Below are 26,553 nucleotides of genomic sequence, written 5' to 3'. Positions count from 1 at the left end.
ACTAGCCCAGTAGGCAAAACTAGGTGATAAGTCCCTACAGTTAATGTAGCAACTCTTGCTCCATTTCCAACTCGTAGGTCCACTTCGCCCTTTGCCAACGATCTACTGTCCTTTAGGTCCTGCATATTTCCACAAATATGAGCACCACACCCGGTATCTAATACCCAAGATGTAGAAGTAGTAGATACATTGATCTCTATAACATGGATACCTGAAGTGGAAGTCTCACTTCCCTTCTTCTTCTTCAACTCCTCCATGTATACCTTACAATTCCGCTTCCAATGTCCAGTGTTGCCACAATGGAAGCAGTAATCATTCTTCGTCACCTTGGCTTTAGGTTTCAACGCATCCAAGTCAAACTTGGATGCACCTTTAGCCTTCTTGCCTTTACTCTTGCCCTTGCCCTTTATTTTGGTCCCCTGGACCATTAGAACGGACGTCCCCTTGCTGATATCATGCTCAGCTGTTCTCAACATGTTAAGCAGTTTAGGCAATGGTTTATTGTAGTCATTCATATTATAGCTCATGATGAACTGACTATAACTGCTGGGCAGCGACTGTAGGACTAAATCTGTGGCCAACTCTTGACCCAGAGGAAATCCTAGTCTTCCCAGAGTCTCGACGTACCCAATCATCTTGAGTACATGAAGACCCACTGGGCTACCCTCAGTCAACCTTGCCTGAAAAAGTGCTTTAGAGATCTCGAATCTCTCATGTCGGGCCTGCTCTTGATAGAGCTGCCTGAGATGCACGATCATATTGTACGCTTTCATGTTCTCGTGTTGCTTCTGAAGCTCCGAGTCCATGGTGACTAACATGAGACATCCGACGTTTACGGCATCATCATGATGCTTACTATAAGCATCTTTCTCAGCTTGGGGGGCATCGTTAGGTGGTGGCGCAAGAAGAGGTTGCTCTAAGACGTATAGTTTCTTTTCTTGGGTGAGAACAATTCTCAAGTTTCGATACCAACCAAGGAAATTATTCCCTGACAGTTTGTCCTTATCAAGGACAGTTCGCAAACAGAAAATACTAGAAGTGCTCCCTGCCATGGTAACTACCACAGAAATATGCAAAATAAGTATTACGACACAACAATATTTAATGAGGACTTTATTAAATATTGCTCCCACTATTTATATCAAATCAATGACCCTCACCATTGATTCAGAGAATATCATTCTCATAGTAGCTCAAGATCCATATCTCACCAAGCTCTGAGTCAGCGAGGGCTGATTTACCCAGAACTGGCTATTTAGGTAGGGAACTCACTTTCCCAATTGCATCACATGCAACTCTTGATTAGTTGGGTGAATAACTCCTTATTCAAATCTATCTTATAGATCGATGCCCAACTACATGCCTCTGAACTCCTAATCCTATTAGGCTTGTTCAGTTAAGTCCGACCCACTGGTAAACACCACATCTTACTAGGATAGATGAGGGCATCCTGCGAAGGCAAGGTCTACACACTCATCGATCTTGGTCTTGACGAGCGTTACACGGTGGAAGAATATGGACTTAATATTTTGAGGGATTTTATTAACATTTAATCGATCTCACCTTACACTATTATGTAACCATTACATAATAGTCCACACGTATAACTATTATACTAACACAACTAGCACATAGTCCAAGTCTAACAATCATGCACCGCAAATATCAAACATAATCACACCAGTACCAAGCATAAAATCATATTTTATGCTATTATCTACTCGGATTCTAACTAGCTAGGCTCTGATACCAATTGCTAGTTTCACGGGGCGCAACGGAAGCGAAAAAGGAATAGAAATTCAAAATTTCCTACCCGTGAAACTAATTCCAAGACCTATTAGAAGAATAAGAGTAAATAAAAGCGTACCTGGAATATTTCAATTTGTCGACCGAGCGTCCCACGCGTGACGCCTCTACCGGTATCCACACCGACTTTGTCGACGAGTCTTCGAGATCGGCGATGCTAGCGGCCAACACTCGAAAGAAACACCGATGCAACACCCGAAATTTTAAGACTAATGGGGTTAATTCAAATTGAACAATTCAACTTGAATTTCCCCACATTAATGCACGTACACACATATGTATGTATATGCTTATGCATACATATATATCACATATATATGTATATATATAGCACACGTATATCTCTGTACATTTACATGCACACATATATATAAGCATAAGGGGGGAGACTTTCAAGTCTCTTTACCGATGTGGGACAAGAGGAATTAAGAATTCCAAATTGCCATGTGTCCTCACATGGATTGTGCATCAATTGTGTCTATTTAATCTAATAAATCGAGTCTAATTAATCGACAAATTTAATCTCATTAAATATCCGATTAATCGGTCGCACCATAAATTATCTAATCTCTATTAGACAATTTTATTATTTCAAAATATCTCGTCAATTTAGTCGTAGTGTGTGACCCTGTAGGTTCCCAATTACGTTGATAATAATATCGAAATCTCTATTTCAATATTATAAACAGTGAGCGGCATCTAGCAATGCATCACTGTTACTCAAGTAATCGGAAAGTCAATTTCTCGACGAACCTTGTGACCTATATTACCGTGTAATATAATCCATTGTCCTCTATATCTCTATTAAGCCCAAGGCATGGTCGATGACATCCTTGTATGGCTCAATATCTCTCTTTCTTGGTTTACCAGGTAAGTCTATCAGAACAAATGAGCTCGATATCGTTATATCGACTCATTTGGGTATGCATACACTTTTAGACTTAACCACCAAGTGGCCGTGAGATATCGCTCCCGTTTCGTAGGAGGGACAAATTCTATCTCGGTCACTCACATTCCTCTCCATGCTCTGTGATATACCCAATAACTGTCTTTATAACCAGCCTGTTACGGTGGCGTTTGACAGTATCAAAGTATATGACATTACATGTAGGAATCCATGGTGACCTCAAGTCAAAGGACCATTACACTATAGTCACTTTGAGATATGCTAATGACAGTCACGTAACAACCCATGTAGCAATCTCATGGCGGATCAGTCCAATACACATTACTCTTAATGTATACATGTGGTGTGATTTGATATCTCCATATCCATGACCTATGAGATTTGGTCATCAATCAACACTCACACTAGTCTAACCGTATTACCGTTGTCCTAATTAACGATAATACTTTGACTATGGACATTTAGGAATAATGTTCAGTAATTATAGGATCTCACAATCAAGTCACACTTGATGCCTATTGAACCTACTATTCCAAGGACATTATTGTGTAAAATCATATTTAGCGCAATCTACACAATGACAGATATGCCTCGTTTTATAATGAAATAGATATCATATTACAAAAATGATTATAGATTGCCTCTAGGGCATACACCAATTCCCAACAAGAACTAACATACATGAACCACCAATACCTCCATTATTAAAGAAGAAGAAAGGTAGGCCGAAGAAACAGAGAAGAAAGACAGTGTTGGAGACTGTAGTTGGAAAAGATGGGGTTGAGCAAATGTCTCGTAAAGGTACAACTATTACGTGCAGCCTATGTAGACAGCCTGGTCATAATAGGCGGAGGTGTAATCTAAGCGGGAAAGACAACATTGAGCCGGTCAGTTTCATTTGAATTTTATTTTGGCATAAGGAATTCATTATTTGTTAAAGTTGCTAAATTTGGATTTTGGTTAGCAGGCTCTTAGTGGATCTGCATGCCCTCTTTCTACAGTCCAAGAAATGCCAACCCAAGAAAGTACAACGGTATGTTGGACATTGAAATCTATGGTACTACATATTCAATATTCAATAGACGATTCCATATTATTTGTCACTTTAAACATCGTTGATAATTAGATGGAGCCTGTGTCCCGTGATATTGGAGAGGGGGGAAGTAGGAAAAAACAATCAAGAAACACTGCAGCAAGAAGAGCTCCAACTGTTAACAGAGAATACATTGTAATGAACGTGAGTGAATTACTAATATGGAAATCATCCTCTCACTGTAAACATTCTGGAACATTAATAGACACATATCTCATCTCATCTCTGTGTAAGTGCAGCCTGGAAGTGTAGGTGCATTGCTCGTGGCTAGGGAAGCTGATCATTCAAGGCAGACAGTGACAGTCAACCAACTTCAAGCCCAAGCAGAAAGGAGATCAAACCAAAATAAGTCAAAGGAAAGCACAAAATACCGACTGTAATGGAAAAAATGTATGATGGAAAAGTGGGATGGAAGTTGGTTGTGCTTTATGTTTATGATGGACAAATGTTCATGAAGTTGGTTTTTGTGTTTTTGGTTGTGTTTAGTAGGCAAAGAGTTCGTTGTGTTGGTTTTCTTTTGATGTTTTTGAAGCTTATATTCAGTAAACAAATCGTGTTCCTGCACATATCTGCTTGCAGTGTGTTTTTAACGTGTTCCTGAAGCTTATAAATGCTGTTAATTGAAACTATCAATACAGACAACAAATAGAACAGCAAAACAACAGTAGAACAGCAAAAACATACAACAAATAGAACAGCAAAACAGCAGTAGCAGCAATACAGCAGAAACAGCAGCAGCAACACAGCAGAACAGCAGAATAGATATGAGCAACAGCAGAAATCAGCAGAATAGAGCAGCAGCAGAACAGATATGAGCAACAGCAGAAATCAGCAGAATAGAGCAACAGCAAAACAACAGCAGAGCAGCAGCAGAACACCAGTAGCAGAACAGCAGAGCAGCAAATAGAACAGCAAAACAGCAGTAGCAGCAATACAGCAAAAACAGCAGCAGCAACACAGCAGAACAGCAGAACAGCAGAACAACAAAACACCACCAGTAGAACACCACCAGCGGAACGTAGAATTTGAAAAAAAAATTCTGAACATACAGAAACATAAACAGAATTAACATAATTTGAACGGACCTTATATTTCATTACCAAGAAGTACAAAGTTTTACACATCAGTACAATGTACAAGCCTACAAGCCCATAGTTCAATTTACAATCAGCAGAGCCTCCTCCTACTTGCTAATACAGAACTTACATCCAAACCAAATCCCAAAGAAAATTGCTATCATAACAGAGATGACTACTGCAAAAACAACAACCCTAACATCACATCGAATATTCTTCTTCAGACACCCTAACTCCTCCTCCAATTTCTTAATCTTTAACTTCAAATACTTCATTTCCCATTCAGAAGAGGAAACTTCTTCTTCAGCAACTATTTCAGAAATCGAACCTTCAAATGGATAGTCAATCCACCTAAAATACCCACACCCTCCATTATCTCGGTACCTTGGGCATCCAATGAATCTTCTACCTGGGTTGTTTGTTGTCCGGGAAATTTTCTGTTGAACTCGCAATCCGCAACTACAAAGGCCGGCATTGCTCCCAGATACAAAGTTTGCGGATTCCCTTGACCCAGATGTGTCTACTCGTCGGTGCTTTCCTCTAGAAGCTTGCTGTCCTTTTCCACGTCAAATGACAGCTTCCATGCCAGTAATCTCCTCTCTGCTGCCCACTGAAAATGCAATTACAACAACATCAAACATCAACCTAGCTATTATTATCAGCAAATAACAAATGAACAGAGAACATTCAGCCACATACAAGCACTATCCCTGAATGTATAATTGAAACTATCAATACGTAATTGATAAGAATTAGACTCCAATTCACCTTAATTTCAGCAGACATAAACAGAAACATAACAGCACTATCCCTGAATGATGTTGAAGATAAACCTTATAAATGTTGTTATCTTCAACAGCATAACAAAGTTTTACATACAAGCACTATCCCTGAATGTATAATTGAACCTATCAATACAGACAACAAATAGAACAGCAAAACAGCAGTAGAACAGCAAAAACAGACAACAAATAGAACAGCAAAACAACAGGGATAGTTATGAGCAACAGCAGAAACAGCAGCAGCAATACAGCAGAAACAGCAGCAGCAACACAGCAGAATATCAGAACAGTAGAACAGCAGAACAACAGAACAACATAACAGCAGAACAGTTATGAGCAACAGCAGAAACAAATATGAGCAACAGCAGAGCAGCAGTAGAACAGCATAACAAAGTTTTACATATAAGCACTATCCCTGAATGTATAATTGAAACTATCAATACCTAATTGAAAAGAATTAGACTCCAATTCACCTTAATTTCAGCAGACATAAACAGAAACATAACAGCAAAACAAAGTTTTAAGTCAATTTCACCTTAATTTAACCCTAATTAGACCCGAAATTCTGTCAAATTAACACCTAATTGCACCATATCACCATTAACATCACCGAGAGCACCATTCATCAATCGAGATCATGCAATATCCATGGCTAATTAACTCCACATTTGGCAGCTCATAAACAATAATCATACATACCCAACGAAGAAACGCAAGGCAAGAGGACATCAACAGGACTTCGTCACCCTTCGAAACAGGAAGCAATGGCAATGGCCAACAACCGACAACGAATCCAATGACTGATGGCAACAACCAAGACTCGAAGAACCGAGACTCGAGCTGCTCGATTTCAGCAGGGGAGTATAAGGTTAGGGTTCCAGGTCTGGAATTCAGTAGGTTTCGAGAGGGAAAGGAGAAGGGGAGAATGGAGGGAAAGGGGAAGGGGATACTGGAGGCGGATTAGGGTTTTTCGGCTAGGGAAGGGTTCCTGTGCTTTTGGGTCGGGTTCCGGGTTTCCTTCTTGTGCTTTCGGTTCGGGATCCGGTCTTTCGGGTGTTTCCGGTCGGTCCAATGAGCCATGTCAGCAAACTAACGGCCACATCGCCAAAACGGACGGTGTTAACGCCACGTGGGTGGGCCGTTAACTGGGGTTGACGGATAGGACCAATTCTGCCCCTTTTCCCAAACTTGTAGGACCATTGCTGACCCTTTTCTCAAACCTTTAGGACTTCATTTTTCGTTTTGAAAATTTTAGGACTTAATGTCAAAAAAGGGCAAAGTTTTAGGACCAATACTGTCATTTTCCCGCTTTAATTAGGTCAAAACCGGCGCATTGCACGGGCAATTGCAGGAAGCATATAAAGTTTGATACTAATTTATATCGTCGAAAATATTATATAGAATGCATATATTTTTCTAAGTGTAGAAACTTCTCCACTTATATGTGACGGTATAGTTTATTTTTATGAATTTTATGCTTCATAATATAAAATTGATATCGACTACACTGTTATACATTTCCATACCTAGCAAAATATTTCATTTATAATACTAGTCCTCACGCGCGCGATTGCTTTTGTACCTTGGAGCAAACTCATTTATGGGATTTGTTGGAGATGTATCGCATTAAACTCGAAAGACCTGAACAATTGAAGACCCGGTAGGCGGGCACGAGATTGGTCGAAAAGATTAATGGACAATATATTTCATATTTTCTAAGGATTTCGTTATATTTTTTAATATTAAAGAGTGAAATATTTATATGAGATATTAGGGATATTTTTAGGATATATTTGGATTATTTAAAAGGGAAAATATTTATATATCAAAGGGAAGAATATTCTATGGGGATTAAGGATATCTTTAAGAAATGGCTGGTCTTGTATCTATATATATGGAGTGAGTCTTGTACTTGTGCGAATCTGAATTTCGTCTCATCGGCGCTCGCATGCGTGAGCGCTGATCGCACAATTCGGAATTGTCCACCTTCCCGAGGGACGTGCGACGGACACGCGTGAGAAGGAATCGTCATTACTTGTTTATGACCCAGAGATCGATAGCCAGTGAGTTGCCCGGGTCTAAGAGTAAATGATACACCTAGTATACTAAGGCACGTGGTCTACAGAATCAAGGGTTCCAAATCTGGGAATTTTGTTACGTGCAGACCTATATCCCACACGCTCCATTGGTATTCTAGTATGTCTAAAGCTTGTCGTTTTTAGTTTATTTACCGCGTTGATTAGGTTTCGCTCGACTTGCTCGGTTTGACACCGTAAATTCGTAGAAACCATTGATTCGGTCTAAGAGACCGAAAGAAAAGCGGATCCTTTAGTCATGGGGTCGGTCCACCATCCTTGCATCTCAACTAACCAGACCGTGATGGCCGGTTCGCCTTGAGGAACGAGCCCATGACTCGTGTGAGCTCACTCGTCTCGGGGACCCGTAAACCGACTCGATCAGTTCTGACTCTCAGACTTTACGCTTGCCGATCGGGATCGTTACATAAATAAATGTTCAAATAAATACCTTACAATGTACTATCAAATAAAATATACAAATTAGAACAAATAGATCTCGATTAACTCACGTTCGATCAATATTCCGCTCGCACTCACCATGAGTTTTGAAAAAATCGAAACTGAAATTAATGCAATGGGCTCATGAGAGCCGGAGGTCGGGTCCAACCGAACCAACGGATCCCAGGAAGGCCAAATGATCCTCAAGATAGCCGCGAGACCTGTTGAGCTCCCGGGTGATTGTTTAATCCCATTTCACGTATTCCGGCCCGAGTTATCATCCGCTTGGATATTATTAAGGTCGAAACGGTGATTCGAAACTAGATCCCATACTGACAAGTTGGACCCCGTGATCAATAGCTGAGGCATTGGACCCCGTGTGAACTATGTCTTATGGGTTCGAGCTTGAACAGTCACAAAACAAACAAAGACATATAAAAACAGATAAAAACAGATGAAAACAGATAAGCATATGAACACAGACAAGTTATGTATTGATTGTCGTGTTTACGTGATTATCAAGTTATGAACCAAGGTTGCTTAGCGATAACGTTTCTACCCTAAACAGACAAAAAACAGAGCAATTATGTGTGGTGATAATTGGCCATGGGCCGCCCTAGGAAGGCATGTAGCATTCGGCATTGCTTAAAGAAAGGGCTTTACAAACATGATGTTTATTGTCAAACTATAAGTGTGTGGTTTTTTTAAAAAATTCTTTTATTTTTTGACACTGACAAATTAGCACATTATGACAAAAGTGTGTTTTACCAAAATCCTAAAATCTAGAATTTTGTCCAGTCCATTTCCTAGTGCTTATTGTGTCGAGTGTGTGATTAGTCCGGTTTTGTGTTTTATGATAGATAAACCCAATCTAAGCACAAACTCAGGAAAGTGATAACGCAAAACACCATTGGGGTGCCAAGGTTTCTGTTCATGCCCTATAAAGGGCTGGATAACTTTTTACGGGTCGTCCTCACTCGCGTCTCTAGTATACTTTCTCAAGCGCTCGACATACGCTAGAAAGACAAAAGCACTTCGATTGAATAAAGAGGGCTATGCAGAATAGACATACACCCACACAGGTTGCCCATCTTCATCCGTGACTAGGACTGTTTCGATCACTCTAGCCCTAGGGTTGTCAATAAATCATAAATTGATAATATTGCCCTTGAGACAGAAAAATTGATTTGTAAAAATGAAAATGCGCGATGCTTGCCACCTCGGCCAGTAGCCGGTATCGACTGATCCCCTGGATCCACCAGAGTCATGTAAACCTCGAGGGAGCCGGAAGACCAATCGGTCAACCCAAAAGTGGTCTAAGAAGAACTCCCGTGTTCCGACCTGAGCCGCATCAAATTGGGTTTAGACTCAAGTCAGGGCATGCGAGTCCTTCCTAGATATCTATGCTACACGGATCACACGTCTCGATATTTGTAAAAATTATTGGTTTGAAAAGGGCACGATTATTAGTTCGTGATTTATCGACTCGATTACAAATTATTAGCCGGTTAATGCAATTCATTTAAATGTCCGATTGCCCATGTGTGAGATCGATTAAATTAAATGAATTTGCCGAATGCTCTGGTTTGCAAGTTTCAAGCCGTCGAGCTGGCCATTGATGGATCGTTCGATGAGAGCTCTAATTCTCGGCTGTCTAGAAATTAAAACTGATTTTAAACGGATTTTATATGATTAATCTGATTCGTGTAAGATCTTAATTAAAATGACGAATACTTGTCAATACACTCGAATCATAGAATGCAAAATCACGTCAACATTTGATTAATCAATTTTAAGTTCAAACGGATCGTTTAAATCGGCTTGGACTCTTTTAGTCGATTTCATTCCTTAAAGCTGGGTGACATAGTGTCCGGTTCGTGTGAGATTTTAACAAAAAAAAATACAAGGAACAGATTAAAAGGCACAAATCATGAGAATACAAAAACACATCAACATTTAATTTATCGGTTTTTAGCTCAAGTGGATTGATTAAGCCGATTTTGACTCTTTTAGTCGATTTTATTCCTTAAAGCCGAGCACACATAGAGTCTGGTTCGTGTAGATCCATTTTCATTTCACGTAACCAATTTTAATTTCAATTCTCATTACGTCTATTTCGTGCTCAAGTCGGCTTTCATCACATGTTATGATTTTTGAAGTCAAGTTTTATCACTAAACCGATTCATGCTTGTCATCAATCGAAACGACATGTCACAACATCATAACATCCATGTATCGAAGGATAGTCAGAGGTGACTTTTCCGATAAATGAGAAATGTGATCGGGTCCTTCTTGGTGGTTCCCGAGCGCCGATGGATCAAAACGGAGTGCTGACAGTACTCAAGGAAACAACGTTGTGAGGGACAGTGAGTGTCCGCTGAAATCTTTCAGGAATTCTCTCGAGAATATTTTTTTCTATAACTCTAGGATTTTAAAGTGAGAAAGGTGAGAGAATTGAGAGGTTGAGTAAGACTTTTCTTAGTGAATTTCGGGTTAGTAAAGGGGATTGGGAAACTCGAGTGATATCATGGCCGTAATCTCCGATTTTTTGATCTAGTGGATAATTCTGCTTTGTTCGTGAATGTTCCCCTCTGTTTGAGGGTTTTACCACGTATATTTGGTATTGTTATTTTTCGATTTCTCGTGATTCTAATCTCGTTTGGATGTCTTTGGAATAACAAGATTAACAGTCCAAAACATTGCATACTACCTTTCATAATTTAATAGCCACATTCGTGTAAACATAAATGCATATATATTTTGCTAAGTAGCATTGCGACCTACATTGTGCCTATATGATTAAAAGAAATAGGCGCGTCGCAACCACAGTGCTGCCTAGCAAAATATATATGCATTTTTCTTTAGACAGGTGTAGTTATTAAATTGTGAAAGATAGTACGCAATGTGTTTGGATTGTTAATCCCATAATTGAGTTTGCTCCAAGGCACGAAAGCAATCGTGCGCACGCAGAGCGTGTGTGATTGCTAGTATATCTCTATTTTCCTTTTTGTAATTTCTTGAATTATTTTTTAAAACTTAAAAAAGGAAAAAAAAGTATAAAAAGCACAAGCCATCGGAGGGATGGAGCTAGGGCTCCCTAAGCAAGATATGGGCCTTAAACGATAATCCTGTCCAATCCTCCTCGATTTCCTATCCTAGTTGGCACCATATACTAGATTAGGATTTGAGAAATCCTATATTGTATTATATCCGGTCGACCAAACACGACCTTTATGGTCAACCAGGAGGTGATTGCATATGTACCACCATGGGATGACGTGACAAAAACAAAGTTAGAAGCCAACAATGCGATATGGGCTACTCGATCATCGAACGAAGAATCTAAGGGCTTGTTTGGTTTCATGAAATGATTTTAGAATCATGATGGGTGCGTTTGGATTCAGAGTTAAAGTAACTTTAATTTTGATTTTGATTTTGATTGTGAAAAAGGACAAATGAGATATGATTATAAATTTGACTTGAGAAACGTGTGCTTTTTGTTGTGTAGTGTGTTGAGTTAAAGTTAAAGTTAAAATTTTTGACTTGGGAAATATGTGTTTTTGTTGTGTAGTGTGTTAAGTTAAAGTTAAAGTTAAAATTAAGAGTGCGTTTGGTTTCAAAATTAAAATAATTTTGATTTTTATTTTTATTTTTATTGTGGAAAATGACAAATGAGATAATATTATAAATTTGACTTGGGAAACGTGTGTTTTTGTCGTGTAGTGGGTAGAGTTAAAATCAAAATCATGATTTTAAAATCAAACTCTGAAATCAAACGGACCCTTAAGGGTGCGTTTGATTTCAGAGTTAAAGTAACTTTGATTTTGATTTTGATTTTTATTGTAGAAAAGGACAAATGAGATGGAATTATAAATTTGACTTGGAAAACGTGTATTTTTGTTGTGTAGTGTGTTGAGTTAAAATCAAAATCATAATTCTAAAATCACACTAACAAAACAAACGCAGTATAAGTGTCTTTCAATCCAAACAGGGCCTTATAAAGTAATTCGGCTAACTCGATGTTACCATGGCATAACAAGTCTTTTTTTGATAAGTAAGTCATGGCATAGTAAGTCATTATGTTGGAAACATTAGAATGGGAGAATACTTTTTTTTTTTTAATCTATGGCTCGGCTAGGGAAGGATAAGATTTTAATCCTAGGATAAATTTAATCCTAATCTTGTTTTTTTTTTGGAGTAAATTAGGATATATAAGTTAGATATAGTCGTAGAATGACCAATAGATCTCTTTGTTTCCTTTTTCTTATACAAAAGGAAGGGGAAAAAAAAAGATCCGTGAACCATTCGAGGGAGGGAACTGGGGTTCCCTGAGCATGATATGGGCATTAAACAATAGTCTTGTCCAATCCTCCTTGATTTCGTATCATAGTCGTCACCAAACACCCGAATAAGTATTTGAAAAACTCTGTATGTGTTATATCCAGTGGACCTGACGTGGCTTTCAAGATCAGCAATAAGGTGATTGCATATGTATCATGGGATGACTTATCAAAAACGAAGTTAGAAGCCAGCAATGTGATATCAGTTACTCGATCATCGAACAAAGAGTCTAACGTATCTATAAAGTAATTTAGCTAACTTGATGTTACTATGGCATGTAAGTATCATGATTATGTTGGAAACATTAGCGTCCCGTTTGATTTGTAAGTTTGATTTTAGAATTATGATTTTGATTTTAACTCAACATACTACATAACAAAAATACACGTTTCCCAAGTCAAATTTATAATCTCATCTCATTTGTCATTTTCCACAATCAAAATCAAAATCAAAATCAAACTTACTTTAACTCTAAAATCAAACGCACCTCTGGTTATTCACGTATAAAGACACAAACTTTGCTCGAATTCTCAATTCTAAGACAAACTTTCGAAAATTGCATAGAAATGTATGGCCTTCTGTTTTAATCTCAAATCTAGCATGTCGTTAAATTTTTCGTCAATTCTAACGGTAGCAGTTGACTAGGCATTACTGGTGTCCACGCGTCATAACATTATTCAATAAGTGAAAATATGTGGAATTAAATAAAAACATGTGGGATCCACTTATCGTGTTATAGTTGAGACCAAAACGAAAAGTCGTGCAAAATTTAGACTAAAATGAAAGGTCGCGTCTCTCTATATTATTTTCGAAAAGATCTACAATTCCGTATCATTACCAAACACTAATCCATCGTTCCCCGATTTTTCAATCGGCAGCCTTTAACAATGTGGATTTCATCATGCTTACTCCAACCATAACTAATAACTCGTCACGAACCGTGAATAATGGACAGTAACACGAACTTAGAATTTTGCCACAGCAACACGAATTTAGGATTTTGCTCGCTTCTCCAACAATATATGTGGTCGTCGTCGTCCTATACTATAGGTTGAGACCTCGTCACATGTACAATCAGTGCTATCAAAGAAAGTCTTACATAATTGGAACCCCGTGGCGTCAACGATTGCATAATTAATTAGAGATTGCAACTTAATTAATATCTTATTATAGCCGTCAATTTTAGAAGATATCAAAATCATGAAATTGACAGATCATGGGAAAATTCAGTCTCTACTCCTCTGGCAAGATTTGTCCCAATAAATAATAATATAAACCATCATTGAAAGATTAGAAAAATGGTAAAAATTAATTAATCAATTAATAATTGAATAAAATTAACTTTGGAAGTGCGCGGCAAATTGGACCGAATACTCCATATCCTCTGTTTGGGCACATACTCGACAGGACGTGCGATATCATCATCGAACAATTAATCGGATCTACCAAGTCCCACAATCGAAAATCACCTAGCAAATCACGGCCTTTTATCGTGTCAACAGTGTGAGCAAGATGAAATTTGATCTCCGAACTACTGCGACAATATATTTCTGTTTTATCATCGGCTTCTGAGTGACTTCCAACATTTGATTCATGTTATGCTCAAAGCAAGCTCGACGATATTATGGGACCATTACTTACAGCCTTCTAAGGCGAATACCGACATTTGATTCATGTTATGCTCAGAGGAAGGCTCGACGGAAAGCTCGACATTATTACAGGACCGTTGCATATGGGTGGAGGAAGCATGTCGACATGATGGCTCGAATCCAAGATCCAAGTTGACGCTACAACGATTCATCATTGGTCATGACATGACACAATAACCAGAATAGAACAAGAGTTTTTGATTTCGGGAATTCGATTTCAATTCCGATTCCAATTCAGCTCAATACAAGCAAGGCACGAAATGCTTCGAAATCCAACCTTTGTTCGGCTGACTGACTGACACTACAGAACAATCATCTTCCTCCATCAGGCTCAGTTAGCTGAAATCAAAACGACCAACAGGTGCTTCTCCTCATCAGTCATGGAGAGTTCCGAGAATGTCTTCGTCCCGGTAAAGATGGTACCTGCAATTCCATTCCCAACCTCGTCAATCAATCTCAGAAGATTTTGGCGTACGGAAGAGCAGAGACGAAGATGAAGTAGTCAAATTGGGGATGTTCACGTCACGTACTCTTTATCAACTAGCTTAACTTGCGTCCCGCCGTACTCGGGCAACAGGACGGTGTCGCCTTCCTTGACGCAGACCGCCATCAGGTTCCCTTCACGGTCCCTCGTCCCCGGCCCCACCGCCACCACCCTCCCGGAGTTCAGCTGCTGCCACCAACAGTAATGCAGCAGTTCAACCAATCAGAACGACGACCGCATAGACATGGATTTCGGTCGAACTGGATATAGAAAAGGAGTAATCTAGTTCTGACCTTGGAGGATTTCTCCGGGAGCAGAATGCCCGCTGAAGTCTTGGAAGGAGGGACGATCTTCTCCACCAGGACGCGGTTGAGGGACGGAATCAATCGCTTTGCCATTGCCTAGCAGCAGCACAATTAGGGATTTCGCTTCTACCGCTTCCAAGAGGGAGATTGACGGCCGTTATTAAAGTGATCCGAAATGGGAAGCTCGATGGCTATGGAAGGTTTCTAGGGCTTAGGGTTTTAGGGTTGCAGGGAGGGATGGAGGAAGAAAGGAAAAGGGGTGATTCAGCTTCAGGATCATGGGCCGGCGGCCCAACCCCAAAATCATTCTCCATTCGAGTCCTACCCATCGGACGTCTCTTAACGTGAACATTGTGTTATACTGTTATTGTGGTAGCATACCTTTACGTGGTCGATGTCGATTATGGTACTATGTCACGCGACGTGTTCGGCGTGCATGTTATAACCCAATCTGTCAGAGTCACGGCTGGGATTATTACTAAAAATCATTACCATCGTAAAATTCTAAGTAACTGCAAGCTTTTTTTTAAAAAAAAAAATTCCCACCTTACACGTTACTTAAATGAACGTTAAAGGGCTAAAGCAATGCAGCGAAGTAACAACGGATGAAGCTGAATCGAGGCTGATGAGCTCTGACACTAAAGTAGAGTAAACCACAGTTAACACCATTGCTGATTTATCAAAATATTTCTTCATAATTACAAATTATCATAACCTTTTCGCTTGACAATTACACTTTCCCATGTGTTTCGATGCAGAAAATCGGGATATGATACAGCATTTACGGTAAATTTTAATCTTAAATATATATTTAAAGAGTTCGCGGCCTCTCTAGGCAAACTTTTACTTGTAATTGAGATTTATTGGACATTACAAAATCATTATCTTAATAGACTATTGAGCCTGTGCGTTACACGAATTTTTTAAAGAAAGTTTATTATGGAACATTATATATTAAGACAATTATTAATATTGATTTATAGTTTATATTACTATATAGAAAATAGAAAAATTGTTCTTATACCTTATAAACATTAATATGATAAATATCATACCCACGCTAGATAATGTTAATTAAAGAGCTCTAAGAAAATAATTTATGTAAATATTTCATAGTCATGATCTCAATTATCAATCCAATTTATAAGAGAAATAATCATAAAATCCAAAAAAAATTCCTAGCTAGTTTAATATTAATGAATGATTAATAATAGCATGGTCTATAAAATTTTAACATTAAGTATTCGCAATTGTCTTTTTCTCACTCATATTTCATATATTCAGTTTTGTAAATTTGAATAATTTTAGATAAAATAAATAATCACTTTGATTAGAGATTTACATAATTTAACTTTCATAAGGCTGGCGATGATTATTAAGTAAAGTTTAATGATTCTTAATGTTTTTAAAATTATATATATTTATTTACTAATACAATAGCAATTGTTCATAAAGTAACAATAAGTGAGAATTCTTCTTTAATGTTTCTTTTGAATATATTTTTTTTAATAATAATAATAATAATAATTAATATTATTCAATATCTAATAACATACTAAATTGTAAAAAGATTTACTATTCTATCCCTATTTATTAGGGTGTTGTCATGTTTATATATTGTATAGATTAGTCTATTCTATGATATCTAATGAGTTGAAAACAACTTCAATTAACCCAAGTAGCTTGAATAGAAGTTCCATGCATCTATTGTTGGGGCCCCTCTTGCTTATTTGATAAGTTCTCCGTGCCTTGGTCATCGGTTTGGGGATGTTGGATGATTGATCCCGAGATACTGATGTTAGCATTCAAGAATATTGTAATTTCTGCTCATATTTTTGCAATTTCTCTTTTAACCTCGTGTATTAGTTGGTGTAGCCAAGATATGATCCCCGCACATCCATCGGCGGGATCTTGAATCCGACAAAGCGCTTTGTAAGGAATATGTTGCTTGAGATCGAGCCCTTTCGTGGAGTTGTTGAAGAAATTTGCACAAACGATGTCAATGATTTTTGGGTCATTATAAATTAATAATGAAGAAATCTAGGCACAGTTCGAGGACATATTGGATACCTTAAAATTAACCATGTGCACCATTTGAAATGAACTAATTATGCTTCTACTAACAATCAAAGCGTCTACAATTATACTTTTTAGCCAGTATGTGTCTTGAACTGCTGAAACTTTAATGGACAAAACGTCAACACGAGATGTTCGATTTTAAATACAGCTCCTCGTAAGTTAGCGATTTTCAATTTAGTAAAATAAACCAAAATTCTCCTCTATCATCCCAAAAAACAATCTGTAAATTTGTCATTAACCTCATAACTAGGAGAAGCTTACAAACATTACTGGCTCCATAAAGTAGAAGCGAATCTTTGGTGATCACTGGAAGAGAAATAAGAAGAGAAATACAATCTCGAGGATAGATCCTCCTTAGATACTTGCAAGGTGCATATCTTGACGATGTTATGCTGGAGATTTCTATAGATTTGATAAAATCTTCTTCAAACAAAGGATTTTAGGAACAAAATCTTTATGACGTTGAGCTTGCACGGGTTCGTCCTTTTCCAACCAGTACCAATGGAACGGAATACTCGAGAGCGAACATCAACCTAAATTATGCTAACAATGCTACCGACGACTCGATTCGTCGGGTGAGGGCTTGAAACCCGGGAAACGTGCGCAGAAACTCCATCGTCATACTGCGGCAAAGAACAATGCATGTTACTGCTCATTCTATATATACTGATCGTCTAAACATTAAAATTGCTTTTTCGGTGTTCAGCATGGCTCACCATTGTCATTTGTACTGACAGTAAAATTGCTTGTTCGGCGTTCAACAAGGTTTCACCGGAGTGAACTTTCCCGGTCCTCAATTTGTCCCTCGAAGCGGCTAAGGAGGTTTTCAGTCAAATTTCTTCTCCGGCATAAGCCTCGTGTGGCATTAGCTGGAAGGCTGAGGAGGTTTTCAGTCAAATTTCTTCTCGGCATAAGCCTCGCTTGGCATTAGCGGCAACACTAGTCTCCTTCGCCACCCTGCTCGCATGCGTCATCAAGCTTTTCCACGGAGGTCGCTAGGAGAGTGTAACTTGGAGAAAGAGTGGCAACATCTACTGGTTCTTCCAGCCTGGTGGCTTACCTTTTGGGACCACGCTCGGCATTGTCGAGTTACTCTACCCCATCGCGCAATGTTTTTTCGCAACAGTTGCTGTTACTTGTGTCTAACATTGTTGAGTTACTCTGTTCCATCAAGCAATGTTTTTTTTTTTTTGCAACAGTTGCTGTTCCTTGAGTCTATCGACATCACAAAAACCCAATTAAAATATCCGTTTGGCCTATCCCTTTAGCACTCGGTCTGCTATGTTCTAATCTTAGGAGCAGATCAGGATAGCAAGGAATCCCACGCATAGAGATTCTCAATCACAGCCCATGATTTATTGTCATCCCTTACGAAAATTTTATACTGAAGTGGCTCCATTCATGGCTGAGATATTGAAACAAGAAATTGTCTAGAAAATTCCCAGAACACAATTGGTATTCAAATAAGACTCGCAACTCGAACAAGTTCTAATCATAGATAATTCACCAACAAAATTGTAGTCTAGATCCAGAAAAGCACGAAATGAAAAACATCCTTCGACGATTCTAGCAGTATATTCATCTTAGGAGCAGATCAGGATAGCAAGGAATCCTGCGTATAGAGATTCTAAGCACAGCCCAAATTTTATGGTTATCCCTTACAAAAATTATACTGAAGTGGCTCCGTTCATGGCTGAGATATTGAAACAAGAAATTGCCTAGCAAATTCCCAGAACACACTTGGTATTAAAATAAGCTATGTCTCACATAATTGCAACTTGATCAAGTTCTAATCATAGATAATTCACCAACAAAATTGTAGTCTAGATTCAGAAAAGCACGAAATGAGAAACATCCTTCAACGATTCTAGCAGTAGTTCATCTTATGTAACACAAACCATCATTGCAACAAAACTCAAAGAAAGTATCAGCGGAGCCTCCTTGCTTCTCTCTCAGACTCGAGCAGAGTGAGAATATCGCCTTCTCTGACGGGTCCCTTCACGTTCCTCATGATGAACCGGTTCTGGTCGTCGAGGAACTTGACTCTCACCTGGGTCACCTGCCCCCTCGACCCAGTCCTGCCCATAACCTTGACCACCACAGCGTGCTTAATCTGACTATCCATCCTGCGCCAAAGCAAATCCAGCAATACAATGAGACGACTCGTAATTTAAATGTATGTCATATGCTGCTAATTAACTGCAGAGACAAAGGACTTGTTTCATGAGCCAGACTGAAAGATCAAATCAAATCTAATTTCATGACAACTCCACCATAACATAAGTCTGCAAACGCAAAAAGTCATTATGACTAACGCAGACCAACTGATCCACACATCGAGATCAAGAACAAGACGAGAAATACCGAAAGCAGACACCTTTATATACACACGAGCCTAATCAACATATACGAGACTAAAACACCGTCTCAAAACCAAGTACCCTCCGAGTAATAGGCCATACGATGTAAAAAAACATCTTCCATTGATGAAGAAGAGAAAAATGGGGAGAGCTTGATACCTGAGGGCGAGAGACCTTTGCTTCTGCTTCGAGGGGAGAGGTTTGCACTTGCAGGAGCGGCTGCCGAATGCTGAAACCCTAATAAGGGTAATTTATAATGGGAGGGAGGTGAGAGAAGGGTGGGGGATGTTGGGCCGAAAAAGAAGATTAAATTTCGCCGCCTACCAATAAAAAAGAAATTCGCACTTGAAGCCCAAATATGTTAGGCCTGGACAGTATTCTAGATGGGCTCTGGCCCGTTCTAGTCATTTCTTTTTTCAATTTTCTTTTCTTGTTTAGGTCCCATCTATATATCTATGTCTATATCTAATATAAAGTGGAGTTGTGGTGACCCCAGTGAGATGACCTTAGAACGCTTTATTTCATGAATAGAGTTTTATCGGATTGTTAGTTTTCTTATTTTTTTAGTGTAAACGATTTTTTTTCTTTTAAATATTTAAAGATATGATATGATAAAATCTTAGTTTTTATGTTTTTGAGTTTCGAAATTTTTATCATAATTTGTAATAAAAAATAATTTTTAATTTTTTAAAAGATATTTTTTTGGCAAAGTTAGAGTAAAACAAAATATTTTCTAATTTTCAAATAAGTTATTGTTTACTACATAATTTCCAATTTAATAAATCATGAATATTTGAATTTTAAAAACAAAAGGAATATTTTTGATAAGATATTAACATAACAGAGTATTTTTGAAATTTAGAATATTTTATTATCCTTATAATACTTGATAGTATTGAACTTTTTGTTTAAGATAAAATTTAATATGTCACATAAATATTAGCGTTAAGATAAGTATATATTAAGATATACATATATATAATATAAATGTAGTTATATATATTTCTTCTAATAATATATAGTCGAGCTATTAACTCTCATATAAGCTATTTTTAAAATTTAAAATTAATTAATGTTCTTTATTTATTTTGACATAATAGAATGTTTAAATTTCTAGAAGATTTTATTATCCACGTAATATTTGATAATCTTGAATTTTTTATTTAAGACAAATCTAAATAACTAATCAAGCCAGTATAAATATAGTATTAAAATAAATATATATTTATATTCCTATTATGAATAACTATATATTTTTACTTATTTTATTGTTTAAAATAAGCATGTATATGATATATGATATAATTGATAAAAAGAAAAACGTTCTATCCCGTGCTACGCACGAGTTTCATGACTAATCGGTATTTTAAGTAGACTCCCGAACTTGTGCAATAAGAAGTCACCGTTTGTGTTACGAGAGTTTACCGCATAAGCTTCTATGGAACTTTTGTCTTATATGGTTGATCGACTCTTCAAATCCCTTCTACATAACTCATCCTATTAATAATATCCACACTAGATATTTAAAGAAAAAATCAATCAACTCAAATACAGATATACACACAAAAAAAAAAGAATTAATAAATCAATGTTCTCTTTCTTTTTTCTCTTACTTTTCAGCCCCATCTCGACAAGCCCCCGCAACCACACTAAAAAATATTCATTGGCTTTTCCAGGTATTGTGCACTAATTCCGTTTATGGAGAAAATTTTCCAAGATTTTGGATTACGGTGGAGAAAAGAAAAATTGGAGCCGAGAATTTTCGGGCTTCCAACTAGCAGAGGCTTCAAATGATGTAGCATGGTATAGGAATGACAACTTTGGATTAATAGGACTTATGCTTCCTAAGAGAACATGAGTAGTCAAGGATTCGAGATGTATATATATAAATACATATATACTTATATATATTATACAGCAATTTAAACTTAGAACTTCCCATTCGAGCGATGGGGAATTTACATGTAGGTGCTTTGAAAAAATTCTTCATTTATGATTAATCGCGTCATCATACTTCCTACATTAATGAATTTAGGGTGTCTAATTTTTTTCCCTTGCTTTTTCTTAACAGCAAAAATTCTTTTTAAATATATCGAACAAATATGGAAAATCGAAATTCCTCAAGATGTTAGTCCCATGGATATACCAAGGTCAAAAAATATTGTTAAATGTAAACTAAAATAAAATTCTTCAGAATCAGAGTTCCTAAAGATGTTGTCTAATGAAAGGGCCAAAGCACTTATTAAGTGTAAAATAAAATAAATTCATTGATTTAAAACGAGCTAATTTAATAATGTAATTTTTTTAATTTAAATAATGATAAGTCTTAAATTTTCTCATATCATGTTATTTAAATTTTTTATTTTACAATTACCTTATCAGTCAAGGGTTAATTGCACTAGAGGTATAAAATGCTTTAGAAAGGTATCACCTTTTTACAAAAAGCTTAAAGCGTAACAACTGAGTATACGGTGTTTGAAAATGTTTCAATCAAATACATTCTGTCCATTCCCCATTACCCAGTTCGGCGAACCCAACCTCCGATCGAGGTTACCGCCGTGATTAGAGCACGCCGAGGACCTCGGATTGAGAGGTGGTATTGTCCGCGCAGTGTTTTTTTCTTTTTTGCGCGTGCGTGTGCGGGGTGATAGAGGGGCGGCGGTGGGGGTGCTCCCCCCATTCTTGGCTTGTTAATTTTTATTATTTATGTTAAAAATAATCGGAGAAAGAGGTAGGGGTGTTCTCGCCGGCCACTCGACAATAGACGGAGGCCGTCAGCCCACTTGTCGCCCTCGTCGAGTTCATGCTCGCATCCTCCTCCACGGAGGACTTCTACAACATCAACATCGGGGACGGGTACAAAATTGTTGTGAAGCCCACCATAGGGGTTGGGGATTGCCAGGTCGCGGGGTGCCACAACAACCTCGACAAGAACTGCCCGCTCGAGCTAAGGCTAGTGGAAGGGCTAATAGGGAGAGTGGTGGTACATGTGAGGCCTTCAACACCTCACTCCCTCTTTGATTGTACTTTATTAATAGAGAAAGAGAAGGAGAAAAGTCTGAAACATTACGTTTTAAACTTTTTTGTACCAAAGTGATACCTTTTTAAAACATTTTATTCTCTTGGTGTAATTAATCCTATCAGTTAACCTGTGTTGATTGTCTTTATAAAATTTAATAAATTAATTTTCACAAATTCAATTTACAAAAGTTTAACAAAAGAATATAATTTGCGGACGTCGACGCAAAGCGTGTGTGGTTACTAGTTTGTTTCATCGCGGAATCAGAATCAAAATAAAGATATTCATGCCCATGGTGATTATTTGTTTTGGGGAACCGATTTCCAATTCTTGTTTAATCGATTTCGCTAAAAAAAGGCAATAATCTATTCCTTGGAAAATCTTAGGAAATGAAGAAGAGGAAATGAAAATTATTTTATTCAAATAATAAGGGTCAAGTTTTCACCCTTAACTACAGAAATGTCGCAAGGTTTATAATTATGCATATGGAATCGCTCAAGATTCTTCTTAATGAAATTCTCTCCAGACATAATTCTTAAAGAGTCTCATCGAGTTATCCCTTAAGATCCTAATTCCGAGCAAATAATATGCTTCACCCATATCTTTCATCTCAAAGTTCGTAGACAACCACTCCCTGACCTCAACAAGCATTTGTTTGTCATTTCAAGTCATTAAAACGTCGTCAACATGTAGAGAAAGGATAAGATAGTTCGCAGATAATCACTCCCTAGACTCAACAAGTATTTGTTTGTCATTTTAAGTCACTAAAACGTCGTTGACATATAGAGGAAGGATAAAGAAAGTATGGAGATAACCACTCCTCAGCCTCAACAAAAATCTGCTTGTCATTTTCAACCATTAAAATGTCATCAATATACATAGAAAGAATCGAGAAATTCCCTTGCACCGGTTGACATACATGCAATGGTCCATGCAAGCGACAAGGGAGACTTGAACTTGCTTCCAGAAGAGAGGTTGCATGCACCTTTATATACACCGAAGGCAGGCACCTTTATATACACACAAGCCTAATACACATATACGAGATTAAAGCTGAGAAACACCAACTCAAAACCAAATACCCTTTGAATAATAGGCCATATGATGTAAAAAAAATCTTCCACTTATGAAGAAGAGAAAAAAAGGGAGAGATTGAAACTTGAGGGCGAGAGAGGTCTTTGCTTATCGAGGAAAAGGGGTTTGCAGGAGGAACGGTTACCAAAGTGCTGAAACCCTAATAAGGGTTCCAATTTATAATGGGAGGGAGGTGAGAGAAGGGTAGAGGGATGTTGGACTGAAAAAGACGATCAAATTTCGCCGCTTGGCAATACAAAAGAAATTCACACTAGAAGCCCAAATAAGTTAGGCCAGGACATTATTCTAGATGGTTTGTGGCCCGTTCTAATCATTTCCAACCTGTTTGATTTCGCAATATGATTTTAAGATTTTAATTCTAACTTTAACTCTACTCATTGTACAACAAGAGTCAACTAACTTTAACTCTACTCATTACACAACAAGAGTCAACAATACAATTATTACTTTTTCATTTTTCTTCAATTTTTTTAACCATTCAATTCAATTTTTAATAATAAATTATCTCAACTATTTATTACTTTTTTCATTATTTAACAATAGAATTATTACTTTTTTTTCAACTATTCATTACTTTTTCACACTTTTTTCTCATAATTCAACATCACAATCATTATAAACCAATTAAAATCAAAACTCAACTTTAAAACCAAATGCACTATTCATTTTTCAATTTTTTTTATTCTTGTTTAGGTCCCATCTATATATCTATATCTAATATAAAGTGGAGTTTGTGATGGCTCTAGCGAGATGACTTTAGAATGCTTTGTTTCATGAATTGAGTTTTATTAGATTTTTTAGTTTTTTTTTATATTAATTTTTTAGTGAAAACAATTTTTTTCTTTTAAATCCTTAAAAATATGATATGAAAAAAAATCTTAAATTTTAATAAATAAATTAGAAATTAATTTATATAATACTGTCAAGGACATGCTATCTTTTACCCACATAGATTATGAAAAATGTAAATTATACTGGTGGTCCAAAAAGTTTTACAAGTGTATCAGGTTGGTCCAAAAAGTTTTTTTTTCTACTTGACGATACAAAATGTTTTAAAACCGTAACATTGTAGTACATTCCATCAATTCATGATTGTCGCCGTTAGAAAATGTTGATGTGGCAAGAATATTATAATAAAGAAATATTTTTTAATTTTAATTAAAATTCCAAACTTTTTAAAATTTCAAAACGATCTAAAATTTTTGAACTTTTTCAATTTTGCCCCAGCCCTCTCTCTCCCTCCATTATTCATCGTCTTCCTCCTCCCCCTCCACTGTTCATCCCGATTCGGCTTGCCCAGCTCCACGCTGCCTTCCTCGAACATCATCTCCTTAATCTCTAAGCACTTTCTAAGGGCCTGTTTGGAAAATGAAAGTTGTTCAACTATGTTTACTACTCGACAACTGAAGGGGGAAATTTTCCCTTTCTGTGGGACCCAACTGCAGCACATGGGCACGGTCAAATCCGGTTGAAGCTTATTTCAACAAACACACCCATGCGGGACTCACTGCTCTTCAAATGTTGCTGCCAGTTTTGTCTTATAGCAAGTTGAACAGTTGAACATTTTTCATTTTCCAAACACAGGCTAAGATTTCCGACTGCTTCCTCCCTCCTCCCCATTGCAGTCTTCATATTCGCCAACTCGAGCAGTGCAACATGACGAATAGGGCGAACGTCTTCCACACATTTTCCTCTAACTGACCCAACAACTGATTCGCCCTATTCAAATACCCTTCAGATTTGAGCTTCGCGATTCGCTTCTGGCCTGAAATCATCCTTCTTCAGCCATGGCTGCTCCGTTCGTCTCCACCCCTTTCCAAAGAAGGATCTCATGGGTCGACGCCGATATAGCGGTAGTACCGGCCCTCCTTGCAGGATTCGAACGCAAAGACAAGAGAAGAGTGCTCGCCCTTAGCTGGGGAAGGGAGAGTATCAATCTGCCGCTGCTGCTGGTCGAGATTTCCACCATTCACGACGCCGTCCAAATCAATCGATCGATCCAGCAAAGAGAATTGAGAGGAGGAAGACGATGAACAGTGCGGATTGGGGGAAAATTGAAAATTTCCAAAAATTTTAGGTGGTTTCGAAATTTTAAAAAGTTTAGAGTTTTAATTAAAATTTAAAATATTTTTTTATTATAATATTCTTGCCACATCAACATTTTTCTAATGGCATCAATCATGAATTAACGGAATGTACTATCATGTTACACTTTTGAAACATTTTGTATCGTCAAGTAGCAAAAAAAACTTTTTGGACCAACCTGATACATTTGTAAAAAATTTTGGACTACCAGTGTAATTTACCCTTATGAAAAATATGTGTTAAACTATATATCTAATAATCATTATTTTGAGATCGTTATGATCGAGTACACGATTACCTAAGATAAAATAATAGGGATTAAATTTATACTTCGAAATAAGTACTTGTTTTTTTCTCATGTATTATTCAATATGCTCTTTTATAAAATTTAAACGAGTTTACTATAATAACTGAGTATCCATAATCTATTATATTTATTAAAGTAGGCTCCGCAAAGGAGAACCCTCCGGTTCGTTAGACAAGAACCAACCTTTGGCCTTCCCCTTAGCTCATGGCGCAACGTCCTTTCATGTTCACTACTAATTTTTGTATATTCTCTATACCGAAGAAAAATTAATTAAAGAAATGAAAGAAACGAAAAGAAAACAAATTATAAAAGAAAAATATTCATTTCTGATCATTTTGTACCCTAACATTTTCAGTTAAATTCATTTTGCACCTAGATCCTTATAGCATCTACAAGTTTGAAGTCTGTAATAGTGCCTATTCAATCTCTTGGGATGCCTCGCATGAAACTTGTGGAACCAAGAAATGCTAGCTCTTTGAGTCTTTGACCTAATTAGCTTGCTGATATTAAGTAATCTTTATCCTCAATTAATCATGATCGCTCATCAAAAATCAAAAGACACGGTGAGAAGAAAAGAGCTTATTGAAACAATGGAACATAGGCAATTTACCAAATTTTGTATTTTCTTGATAAGGGAAAAATATTAAAT

General features: G+C 37.3%; 2 protein-coding genes across 3 annotated transcripts; both read right to left on the bottom strand.

Annotated features, from left to right (window-relative positions):
• Nucleotides 1-14,302: 14,302 nt before the first annotated feature.
• Nucleotides 14,303-15,267, bottom strand: LOC116210069 (10 kDa chaperonin, mitochondrial-like). 2 transcript variants are annotated; one of them, XM_031543875.1, is made up of 3 exons: nucleotides 14,948-15,267; nucleotides 14,701-14,843; nucleotides 14,303-14,593 (listed from the first exon to the last, which is right to left on the bottom strand). In XM_031543875.1, the coding sequence occupies exons 1-3, from the start codon at nucleotides 15,050-15,052 to the stop codon at nucleotides 14,545-14,547; spliced, it is 297 nt and encodes a 98-aa protein (XP_031399735.1). In that variant the 5' UTR covers nucleotides 15,053-15,267; the 3' UTR covers nucleotides 14,303-14,544. The 2 variants fall into 2 exon arrangements, with proteins under 2 accessions (XP_031399735.1, XP_031399736.1); XM_031543876.1 differs by having other exon boundaries at nucleotides 14,701-14,840; nucleotides 14,948-15,266.
• A 3,472-nt stretch (nucleotides 15,268-18,739) lies between these two features.
• Nucleotides 18,740-19,164, bottom strand: LOC116212546 (40S ribosomal protein S28). The gene has a single exon (XM_031547215.1). The coding sequence runs from the start codon at nucleotides 19,161-19,163 to the stop codon at nucleotides 18,966-18,968; it is 198 nt and encodes a 65-aa protein (XP_031403075.1). The 5' UTR covers nucleotide 19,164; the 3' UTR covers nucleotides 18,740-18,965.
• Between the last annotated feature and the right edge of the window lie 7,389 nt (nucleotides 19,165-26,553).

The sequence above is a fragment of the Punica granatum genome, chromosome 6 (genome assembly GCF_007655135.1).
Source record: "Punica granatum isolate Tunisia-2019 chromosome 6, ASM765513v2, whole genome shotgun sequence".
NCBI lineage: Eukaryota > Viridiplantae > Streptophyta > Magnoliopsida > Myrtales > Lythraceae > Punica > Punica granatum.
This window is presented reverse-complemented; position numbering and strand designations above follow the sequence as displayed.